General features: G+C 45.3%; 1 protein-coding gene across 10 annotated transcripts in view; it reads right to left on the reverse strand.

Moving 5' to 3' along the window:
- Positions 1-1,001: 1,001 nt before the first annotated feature.
- Positions 1,002-12,192, reverse strand: part of EPG5 (ectopic P-granules 5 autophagy tethering factor) — a 122,965-nt gene continuing 111,774 nt past the window's right edge. For 3 of the 10 annotated variants that reach the window (XM_084964950.1, XM_084964908.1, XM_084964902.1), the window contains 4 exons: positions 10,682-10,898; positions 9,955-10,170; positions 8,070-8,184; positions 1,002-6,146 (listed from right to left, as the gene is read on the reverse strand). In XM_084964950.1, the coding sequence (XP_084821076.1) occupies positions 5,964-6,146; positions 8,070-8,184; positions 9,955-10,170; positions 10,682-10,898 (731 nt within the window). In that variant the 3' untranslated portion in view covers positions 1,002-5,963. Of the gene's footprint in view, positions 7,528-8,069; positions 8,185-9,954; positions 10,171-10,681; positions 10,899-12,192 lie in introns of all 10 variants that reach the window. The other 7 variants (XM_084964925.1, XM_084964917.1, XM_084964940.1 and 4 more) reach the window with 5 other exon arrangements.

Genomic DNA, 12,192 nt, shown 5'->3' on the forward strand with positions numbered 1-12,192 from the left:
CTTTTCCATTATAGTTCATCATAGGATATTGAACATCAATCCCTGTGCTATACAGTAGGACCCTGTTGTCTAAATTTTAGGTTGTTAGACCTAAGTGCCAGGCTGGAGGCAGAACCAGCCCGGGACCTCCAACTCTTGGTCCGTAAGGTTTCTCCAGCCCAAAGGCCCTGTGACTGGCAGGTTCGATCCCCAGCCTGGCACAGTGGGTTAAGGCTCTGGCATCGCCCTGCAGCGGTGGAGCAGGTTGCAACTGCAGCTCGGATCTGATCCCTGGCCTGGGAACTGCATATGCTATGGGGCCGCCAAAAAGGAGGAAAAAAAACAAAAGATATGTCTGAATGCAATGAACGTGAACACTAAGGAAGAACTCCCTGGCACCCAGGGCAGACCAGGGCATAGCTTGGGTCACACTGCTCACCCTGGAAGCTTGGCTGCCCTCTCAGAGGGGCCCCACCCCCACCCAGTTACGCAGTCCGTAAGGGCCTTTGTTTGGCTTTGGGTAATTTTCCTGCCAGAATCACAAGCACACTTCAGATCTCAGCTCTCTGGAGCGCTCTGGGATCACCTGTCCACACCAATTCTTAACCTCCCACATTTTAAATCTTCTTTGAAACTAGAGGCCTCACCCATTGTGGTAAAATATCACAGAATATACTCTACCCATTACAAGCCTTCTAATTTCCCATTTTTCCTTTTGTGATTTCTAGATGAAAACACTTGCCAAAAATAAGACATCCAGAGTTCCCACTGTGGCACGATGGGACTGGCAGCATCTCTGAAATGCAGGGATGCAGGTTTGATCTTCAGCCTGGCACAGTGGGTTAAGGATCTGGTGTTGCCACAGCTGTGGAGAGGTCACAACTATAGCTCAGATCTGATCCCTGGCCTGGGAATTCCATATGCCAGGGAGTGCCCAAAAAAGGAAAACAAAATGATTAAAAGAGAAAACAAAATGATTAAAAGAGAGAGAGAGAGAGAGAGAGAGATCCACCACACATAGATTAAATTTAATCTGGTTTATTTGCAGAATTTTACTTAATTTTACTCACTTCTTCCTGTGTCTCATCAATATATAAAAACTCCTTTGCACAAGCATGTAAAATACCAACAATGAATAAGAAGTGAATATTGCACATTTAATGACCAAAATAAGTTGTGGTCTTTAAAGGCCACACTAGGCATGTGAGAGGGAAAAAAAAGAGTTGAACACATTTAAGAAGTATTTGCTGCCACTTGAGTGATTTAAGCCATTGAAAGGAAAATAAATCCTAACCCTCAGTGCTCAGGAGATATTACATCTGTACATTAAGAAATAAGAGTTACAATGAACAACATTCCTTACTGGTTTCTTTATCCCAAAATAGGGTCAGTAGTTTAATTTTTTTTTTTCAAGTTATAGTCATCAGAAATCGGGAACCTATCTAGACTGAAGGCAATTTCAACCATAGCTTCTATAAAACACGTAATGCCTCTATAATCTGAGAAGGTCACCGCGGACCAGGACAAGGTCAGTCTTAGCACCTGGCTGGAGGCCAAGAACTTATCCAGCACAACCCAGATGCAAATGGAAGATCATGGGAGGGGGCTTTTTTTTCTTGAAGCAACATGCTTATTTTCAACGTATTAACTCTCCACTTTGCTTAATAAGACAAAGTTAACTGAGTGAAAATTGTTTCAGCTACTAGCTTAAAATAAGCTATACAGTTGGTCCAAAACGCAGAGCAGAGGGTTTTGAAGGATAGGTACAAAGTGCCTTATTTTTGGACCTACCACATAGGCAGGGGATGAGACCACGCTCAGGCACCAAGTGATGGCAGACCAACGTCTGGAGTTTGACTCACCACTGCCTGTGACAACCAGACTCAGCTCAGGCACAGCTGCTGAGAAGAGAGGCTGCCACGTGTTCAGGGGAGCGAAGTTTGCTGCTTGACGCACACTTGTGTGACTAATCCCCAAGGCAGAGACCAGGCCCAGGGCATGAGATGTAAGGAGGTGAACTCTGCTAGCGCCTGCAGGCCGGCTCCACCTTCCACGTGCGCCCTAGGTGCCTTGTCTGTGTCACCCACGGCCTGGCCCTGCTACTCCTGGGCACTGGCCCTTTTCTAATAACATGGGCTAATTTAGGGCAGCCCTGTTAGACATCGTACAGGAAGAGGACTAACTAAAGGTTGAATTTAGCCTGAAGAGGACTCTGACGGGCAGAGTCAGATGTGTGATGAGGTAAGAAACGTCTGTAGTTCTGAGGGCCTGTCCTGAGGGGCAGGGGAGCAGCTCCACCAGAGCCATGACCCGTGTTACCAGGAGGCCAGATTCAGCTCAATATAGAGCAGAACTACCAAGGCTGCCTGGCTGGTCCATGAGGGCAGGGCCACTGGGCACAGGAAAGGGCAGAGGAGAGGCTGGAGGATCAGGGCTGGGATCCCTGCCCATCAGATGAGCTTTAATGCCCCTGCTCCCTTCAAAGTCATGATGCTATGGCAACTACTTTCTGCTCCAGAAGAAATTATTAAGGTTAAAAATCTAATAGGAAACTGCATCACCTTCACTCCAAAGGAAGAAAGGGTGTGGACACTCTAGTATAGTGGACACACTGAGTGGAAGAAGGGGCTGGCACTTCATTAAAGCGAGGCTGAGCTTCTCTGGGAGTTTTCATTGTCTTGACTCAGCTTCCTCCACCTCAAAGAACTGAGCGACTCAAGCAACCCCCGGGAGGCCAACAAACTGATGATGAAACAGCCAGGTTCTGCCCAGGAGCTTCGACAACATGTAGGGTGGGTTCTGACTCCTGCCAGGCTGAGCAAACATGTCAGCAGGACCCCCTCCCTCTGCATCCTGCCTCCAGTTGAGAAGAGAGATCAGGCAGGAGATCAGGTGGTCCAGTGTGCCTCTCTGACCCATCCTGTGTGAACCTCGAAAACGTAAGTGGAGAGGTTCCCCCTGTGGCTCGGTGGTAACAAACCTGACTGGTATCCATGAGGACATGGGTTCAATCCCTGGCCTTGCTCAGTGGGTTAAGGATCTGCCGTTGCCATGAGCTGTAGTGTAGGTCAAAAATGCAGCTCAGATCTGGTGTTGCTGTGGCTGTGGTATAGGCTGGCAGCTGCAAATCCGATTTGACCCCTAGCCTGGGAACCTGCTGCAGGTGCAGCCCTAAAAAGAAAAAAAAAAAAAAAAAAAAGAGTGGAGAAGCAGAGAAGTGCTTTTTATCAAGTATTCCTTTCTGAACCAGGACCCGCTGCTGGCCACATGTGGAACCATCTACACTAGTTCAGCTTCAATGCTTGAGCAGACTTGGTCTTACTGATCCAGGTGTCTACCTACGTGCATCACCAGTAATTGTCTCAAACTGGCCCTGTGCTCTCTGGAGGTGACTATTTTTCCAGTAAGGCTCATTATCCCTGAAAGCCAGTGGGCACACTGGTCTGTTCTTTCCCAGGAGACTACAGAAATATCTGTGACTTTAAAGCAATTTCTTAGCCCAGAACCTCTCAGAGGAACCTATGCTGTGAGCAAAGCTTCCACTATTAAGCATAAAGAGGAAGCACTTTTACTAACCATCTCTGATGACCAAGCTAACAGTATCAAAGAAAACACATGACATCAGGCATACAAATCTACAACAACTTTAACAACTGGAATACCTTACAAGATAGTGTGATATCCCTAAAAATCAGATGCTTACCCACTACAACCAAAGACTGATTTATTTTTATAATTTTTACAGAGTAAATACATTATAAATACTATAAACCTTCAAAAATTAAGAGATTAAACATAACTTTCTTTAAATGTATGTACTACCACTCAAATTTTTCACATTCCAGGATATCAATAATTATATCCTCCTCAAAGAAAACGGCACACAAAATATTTCCTGCCATAAAATCTTTTTTGCTTTGTAGGGCTGTACCTGCATGGCATATGGAGGTTCCCAGGCTTGGGGTTGAATCAGAGCTATAGCTGCTGGCCACTCAATGCAGGATCCAAGCCGCATCTGCAACCTACACCACAGCTCATGGCACCACCGGATCCTTAACCCACTGAACGAGGCGAGGGATCGAACCCGAAACCTCGTGGTTCCTAGTCAGATTCGTTTCCGCTGCGCCACAATGGGAACTCCTCCTGTCATAAAATCTTTGTTGCCAAATCAGCCATGGAATTGTTCATAGCTTCTAAAATGTCCTTATATACAGCATGGGGAAGATGACTGATTTTGAAAATGGAGAGAAGCTCCAAGGAAAGCTCTGAGATGTGCCCCTCAGAGGCTACCCAGGAGGATCTTCACCAGAGCAGGTCCATGGGGCAGAACTGCTGTGTCCCACTAAAGAGGGTCAGAGTAAAGAACAGTTCCTACACACGTCCCGGGGTCAGATAAGCGCTCCAAAATGATATCTGGGAAGAGATTACCATTCAGTTAATCTATACCCCGGCCCCCCCTCTAAGTGACTAAGACATTTTTAGGTAAATATCCTTGGTTATAAGTAACTCATAAACCAAAGACACATTATGCCAGCTGGACAAACAAAATCAATTTTGAGCCGACAGAATTATGAATATGATGGTGGAAGTCAAAGTGCTAATTCCTGGGGGAGGGGGGATGACAAGAGTAAGAAGATGGCAGAAAGGCGTTCCCGCTGTGGCGAAACAGCATTGGCAGCGTCTCTGGAGCACTAGGATGCAGGTTTCATCCCTGGCTCGGTAGAGTGGGGTTAAGGATTCGGTGTTTCCGCAGCTGTGGCTCGGATCTGATCCTTGGCCTGGGAAGTCCATATGCCACAGGGCAGCCAAAAAAAAAAAAAAAAAAAAAAAAAAGCAGATGGCAGCAAAACAAGGCAACACTGCAGACAGGCTTTGGTAATGAATGAGCTGGTAACAGAAGGCACATGGCAGTAACAAAAAGCCAAATTTCAGTGAAGTCTCCGGACCTGACCCAGTTCCCAAGGACCAGTGTTTCAGCAGGTTTGCTAGCTGCATTTGAGCTTAAACAGGGAGTGAAGAAACAGGCAACAAAGACAGAATCGATTCTCAGTGTCTGTCCACAGCGGGACCTGCAGATATCAAACTTGGTGTCTGGAAAGAGTGCAAATGTGGATTTCTCCAGGAACCAGGTAAGTGACGTGAATGAAGGAGCAGGCTGGGGAAGGACCAAAGGATGTTGTGTCTACAGTGAACTGGAGAGGATATGCCCTGGCTACACTCCAACCCATGGGACCAAACAAAACTCATCTGTGCATGACATGCTCTCCACAGACTGCCAGCATGTGCCCCCGCCCCCAACCCCATGTCAATGGATGGCTCTTCTGCATAAGGATGGCGCTTCCATGGCTGGATGGAAACGGACCTGTCACCATCTCTGCTGCCCACTATAATCAGGATCAAGTGGTCACATTTTAGACAAGGACTCCCTTCAATATAGCATTCTTATCTCCCTCCTGAGAGAAATAATATCATACTTTCAAACTGGTGTATTTCCCCACATTTGAGAAATGTAGAAATTTTCACAGCTTTTTTCACCCTGAGGAAACACAACTGGGGTGTAAAAGTGAGGGTTAGACATGATTTCCAAAGTAGTTAGATCTGGCACGGGAGTCTCGAGCTTTAAATCAAATGGGAGAAGACAGAAATGGAGACACAGGAAAGAACCCCATCCTGGGGTCTCACAGGACGACTGGGATCTTATGAATGGCTCTCTACCCAAGTAAAATTTAGTAAGTTTCTCCTGTTGGATGAATATAAAAACTACAAAGTCCCTGGAACGTTTTAAGAGCTAAGGAAACAAACACATACACATGTGCACATGCACAACAGGATTCTCTAGTGCCCACCAACTTGCATCTAGGTCAGCTAACTCATTGGCCAAACTGCGGTGAAAACTGAGCAAAGTTAATCTGTGCAACAGCAAAGGTAAATGTAAACGTAAACAGCAACAGGGTACTCAAGAGCCTTGGTGGGACTATCCATTACTATCGTATGTTGTCCAAATAATGCACTTCTGGATAGAGGCAGTTCACAAGAAGAGCCAGGAAGCTTTTCCCATCTTGGAGGCAGTGGCCAGGGTGCTTTATAAATTTTGTGGCTTGTGATATCTGATCTTGGTATTCCATGTACTGCTTACTTGATGTCAAGGATTCAAGAGCACTCAGGGCCTAAAAGATATGGAAGATGGGAGGGTTAACCACACGGATACATAAAACATGACTGCGGCAGGGGTAGCACACCAATCCTCGTCATCCCGCACAACTGTGAGCCTAGAGGGAAGCCTGCAGAACTGGAACTAGAAGTCTCAGAGGCACACACTGATCAACCACAAGCAGAAGGCGGCCAGCAGTCCACGCCACTCAGGTGTTTGCTGCCTTCCACGTCCAGCCTTCCCTCCTCCTGACCTGTGCTGTCTCCGGACCCCTCCCAGCAGAGAGCCGCCACTGCGGCCAGGCTGGTCTTCTTGCCTTGGCCTCCTCCCCCAGCATCTGCTGGATCCCCTGCTAGCTCTCTTCCTGGAGCCTCAACTGAAAACCACAGACATCAGCCACCTGTGAGACTTGTTTTAATTAACTGTTCAGTTTGTTCTCCAGTTACAAAGTAGTGTCATAGTAAACAACGTAATGAGATGAAATTCAGAAGAAACCAGTGGCTAAATGCTGCTGAGGGTAAACGACAAGGGCGTTCTATCAGCCAACAGAGAGTACAGATCAAGTTGCTCTGGCTTCCGCCCAACAGAAACGGCAAAGTTATTCCTCTGCTTCTCTTCAGGAATAAAGAAAGAAAGGCATTCCTTGGTTCCACAATTTTAATTTTTCCTTCCTTCATACTGGGAGAAGAGAAGAGAAAGACTATACTTAGGGGGGAAAAAATCAGAGCAATGGTTCCTCGGCAAGGCAAGTTTTGCTTTCCCACAATATGAGCTCAGCCACTACCAAGATTCTGAATGTGAACCGTGAAGTCCCCTGTCCTTTCCCTGTCATTTACGGGGGCATCTGCCGTAGCAAAAGATCTGCTTGGCTCAGTAAATAAGGAGGGAGAAGATTTCATTGTGGATGGTAGGCTCAGAAATACATTACCTGATAATTTAAGAGAGAAGTTTTGGTGTTGAAGATAAACAACTGACAGGATTTGGGTACCAAATGAAATGCCGTATGAACAGTTAATCTAAGAGCAAGAATCAGTAGGGACAGGCCCTCCCACTAAGCACAGTGTCCATAGGTCTCTCCCTCCCTCCCCTTTCTTTTTGTTTTTTAAAGAATGGTCTACTTTGACAGTTTGCCTAAGAGTAATCATTTTAGAAAAAGACGACTTCTGGGAGTTCCTTTCGTGGCTCAGAGGTTACCAAGCCCAACTAGGATCCATGAGGGATGCAGGTTCGATTCCTAGCCTTGCTCAATAGGTTAGGGATCTGGCATTGCCTTGGGCTGTGGTGTAGGTCGAGGATGCAGCTTGGATCCCGAGTTGCAATGGCTGTGGTGCAGGCTGGCAGCTGTAGCTCCAATTCAACCCCCAGCCTGGTAACTCCCACAGGCCGCGGGTGTGGCCCTAAAAAGCAAAATAAAATAAAATAATAAAAAGAGTCACACTATCAGAGCCAAAATCAATCCTAGACTGGCTGGCCCATGGCCTTGCGTCTTCTACAATGGCAGTAACAGCGCTCCAGGCAAGTGCCTACAAAATCCAATTTAAAATCTGAGACAGGCAGGGGAAGCAGGTAACCATTTCCACTAAGGAGAGCCCAGCAGAGGGCATGCTGTGCACCTGCATGTAGAGACTACTGTTTCACCTCCCAGGGAAGGCCCGGTGGGAAACTTCTTAACCATAAAGCTTTTTACTGGGAGTTCCCATTGTGGCTCAGCAGATTAAGAAACTGACTAGCATCCATGAGAATGTGAGTTCAATCCCTGGCCTCATTCAGTAGGTTAAGGAGCCAGCATTGCTGTGAGCTAGTGTAGGTTACAGACTCGGCATGGATCTGGCATTACTGTGGCTGTGGCTATGGTGCCAATTCAACTCCTAGCCTGGGAACTTCCATATGCTGTGGGTACAGCATAAAAGAGAAAAAAAAAAAAAAAGTTTTTACTGACCTGCTGAGCTCTGAGGGTCAGATGTAATTCAGAGCCAGGCTTCAGACGGATCTGATCCTCAGTAGGAACCTGAACTGAAAGGAAGGCAGCCATGCCTCGGGCAACCACTCGGAACCTTAGGTGTGAGGGAGGGATAAGAAGCAAGCATTTAAAAATAAACGCTATATTCTATTTTAAAAAAATAAACACATCTCCAGACCTACTGTTGTTGTTAGCCTCTTCAGAAAAACTGTAAATATGATCACAGAGTCTTTTTCTGCCCTTCCACAATCACTGCCCAAACAATGAAAGCCTAACTCAGACTCAAGGATGAGAGTGTTGGCAAAGACAGAGAATAACTGGTACTCTCAGAAACTGCTGGTGGGAATGTTAAAAATGGTGTGCAGGACACAACTTAGAATAGATTTACAAGGAGATCCTGCTGAATAGCATTGAGAACTTTGTCTAGATACTCATGTTGCAACAGAAGAAAGGGTGGGGGAAAAATGTAATTGTAATGTATACATGTAAGGATAACCTGACCCCCTTGCTGTACAGTGGGAAAATAAAAAGAAAAAAAAGGAAAAAAAAAAAAAGAAATCTCAGAATACATCTCTATAAAAAAAAAAAAATGGTGTGCAGGTGCTATGGAAAACACTCTGGCAGTTCCTCAAGAAGATATATAGAGAGTAACCATATGACCCAACAATTCCAAAAGAACTGAAAACATGTAACAAAAACTTGTAAATGACTTTCACAGCAGCACTATTCACAATAGCCAAAAGGTGGATATGATGCAAATGTTTTTCAATTGATGATGAAACAAAATACGGTAAATCCATACAATGGACTATAATTCAGTCATTCAAAGGAAGGAAGTACTGATACATGTAAAGCTATGGATGAGCCTTGAAACTTTACGCCAAGTGAAAGAAGCCAGACACAAGAGGCCATGTATTATGTGATTTCATTTATATGAGATGTCCAGAACAGGATATATATAAAGTCAGAAGGTCCATCAATGGTTGCCAGAGACTTGTGGGAGAGGTGAAGAGGCAGTGACTGCTTAGTAGCTATAGGATTTCCTTCTGGGGTGATGAAAACATTCTGGAACAAAATAGCAGTGATGGTTGCAACAATGTTGTAAATGTACTAAATGTCACTGAATTGTACATTTTAAAGGGTTACCATGATAAATTTTATGTTATGTGTATTTTGCAATTTAAGTAAATCAAATCACAGTCTTTCTAAATTCTATGATAAACAAAGGAGCACGATGTCAACTGGTTTGGACTGGGTGGCTGCCAAAGTTGCAGCAGCTGTTCCACAAGAATGAGGACATCAGAATAGCAGAACTCTTCAACACAGATAAGGCGTTCAAAAGAAAACCATGATGCCAATAAGTCTCAGGAGATAAAACGAGGCTGGTGGCAAAATCTTTCATGCCTTGGAATTTTTAGCAACAAAAATCTGGATTTATTTCTCATTCCTTGTCCTTCTTATCAGTTGACTCCAACTCATCTTAACAGTTCTGCTAAACCAAGTCCCTCCCAGGACCTGGTTGCCCTGACAAAGTGCAGCCGACCGAAGTATTTTAACCTAACTCTGCACACCAGCACTGGCTCAAAGGCGAAAAGGCGATGAGTAGTGCGGTCAGGTTACAAAGTCAAAATATGACAAGAGATACCAGTAAAAAAAAATATTCTTTGAACAAAAAAGTTGTTTTAAAACGGGAAAAAATTAAACATGCTTTCTAAAATATAGAGGTCATCAGGCTCTGACTGTTTTTTCTTAATCTTTGGGGGGGAATGTAACTCCTAAATGAAAAATCTACCTAGTACTACACCCCTAGGTAGGGGCAGATGTCTGAGGCCCACTGAGAAGATCAGTGGCAGCTGCTCCTTACCTGTTGGACAAGGGCGACTTCCGGCCCAGCCCGATTGCCCCGAGAATCCCTGAGCTGAGCCTCTCCTCGGCAAGCAGGCTCTGTCGGCCCTGGAGCATGAGCAGAATTCGAATGACAGACTCTGTCAAGATCGAGTCATTCTGCTCTGTCTGAACCAGGGACAGCTGCAGGACTTGGTGCCACCACAAAAACAGCTTTGCTTCCTCCTGCATAGAGCTGGGGGGCGGGGCAGGGGAGGAAAATCAAATTAGGAGTAGATTCTTCCCACTCTCCTTTAACTGCAAGTCCACACATGAATTTTAAGCATTAGGGACATTTAGTACTTAAAAAGCTTAGGCTGACAGGCATGATGTTAATAAAGTAATGGGACAATAAAAGAACAGCTAATATTTATTGACCCTCCGACATGCCAGACACTATATATGAGCTCAGTGTTCTTTCACTTAAGCCTCCTAACAACCTTTGGAGGTAAACACTGTTAGCCCTACCTAACTGCTAAGGAAGTTTAAGGTGGTGCCTCAGAATGCCTATTTTAGGAAATAAAAAGCCTGCTCAGAGAATTGGCCCATGTGAGTAAAATCTCTCTAAAACATCACTGTCCCTCACAACCTTGTTTGTTTCTTATGTAACACTCGAGTCTGTGCGCTTAAATGGACACTTACTTCAACCCACATTCCAAGTTTTCCCAATCCGGTGGGTTGGCGAGAGCAGCCAGAGGCCAGCATACCTTGGATACACCTGTTCCAACCACTTGCTCAAGATGAGTAGCACTTTCATCTCATTCCTCAGCGTCTGCTCACTATTTAGACACTGAAGCAAGTAGACATAGAGGGTCAAGTAGCTGCCAAGCGACAGGCACTCCTGTAGAAACTCTTCGATGGTGAGCTCAGGAACTTGAAGGGACACCAGAATAGGGCCCCATCCTAAATTCTGATTGAGGGAGCCTAAGGAAAGAACATCAAGAGCAGAGGCCAAGATAAGAGGACGTCTCAAAACTATTTAACGAATGAACCTTTTCACTTTAAAAGCTTCATGTCAGGAAAACGCTGCTCACTCTGGCCCCATTTTCAGGAGGGCCTGAAAATGCTTTGTAGCTTGGACTGGAAGCCCTCATGCTAAATGCCTGTGCCCTGGCTACCAGTATAGAGGGTTAAGAAGTCAGAATTCAGGGCTTTCATAAATCAACTTCTCCACCATATTATGATCATTAAAATCACATGTATGGAGCTCCCGATGTGGCACAATGGGATTCAAGGCATGGCTGCAGTGCCAGGATGTAGGTTCGATTCCTGGTCTAGCACAGTCGTTAAAGAATCCAGTGTTTCTGCAACTGTGGCTTGGATGTGATCCCTGGCCCAGGAAGGAACCCCATATGCTAAGGGGCAGCCAAAAAAGAAAAAAATAAAAATAAAAATCACACGTAGACACTGCCCATCCCAGGTGCCTAAGAATTTTAACTTTACCTAATACCATTTTTGAGTATAATATGAATACTTATGCTTTCCAAAGGGAAATTATTATTACTCTATCCATCATAAGCATTTTTTACTTATCGAAACTTAGTTGACTTAGATCTTGGCGGAAATTCTTGAAAATGTTTCACAAATTGAAAAAAAACAAACTTGGTTTTGGTAATAAACAGCAAACAAATCTGGACCCAAAAGCGTTCTCCTAATGGTTCTCAGCTCTTTGAGAAGAATAAGGGTGGGGTGACATGATGACACACACGCACCTTGCATGGGGGACACAGGAAAATGGACTGTTGGTGGGCTGTCAAGGAACATGGACTCGAAGGGGTGAGTTACAGGCACTTCCTGGCCTTCCCACTCCAAGCCCTCTCTCTCCCCTACTGTTGCACTATGATGTGAATCTGGGTATTAAAATTGAGAAGTACCACTCTGGGGAGTTCCCGTTGTGGCTCAGTGGTTTACAAACCCAACCAGCATCCATGAGGACGAGGGTTCAATCCCTGGCCTTGCTCAGCGGGTTAAGGATCTAGCATTGCCGTGAGCTGTGGTGTACGTTGCCAAGCTGGCTCAGATCCTGCGTTGCTGTGGCTGTGGTGTAGGCTGGCAGGTGCAGCTCTGATTGGACGCCTAGCCTGGGACCCTCCATATACTGTGGGTGTGGCCCTAAAAAGACAAAAGACAAAAAAAAAAAAAACCCAACAACCTGAGAAGTACTGCTCTGAGCAAGTTTTCTTAACCAGACCAGGCTATTCCCAGAATTGGAGAGTTT

This window comes from Sus scrofa, chromosome 1, assembly GCF_054392235.1.
Source record: "Sus scrofa isolate SSC_HxYL_T2T_F1_AM1 chromosome 1, Sscrofa_HxYL_maternal_Yorkshire_Landrace_v2.0, whole genome shotgun sequence".
Classification (NCBI taxonomy): Eukaryota; Metazoa; Chordata; class Mammalia; order Artiodactyla; family Suidae; genus Sus; species Sus scrofa.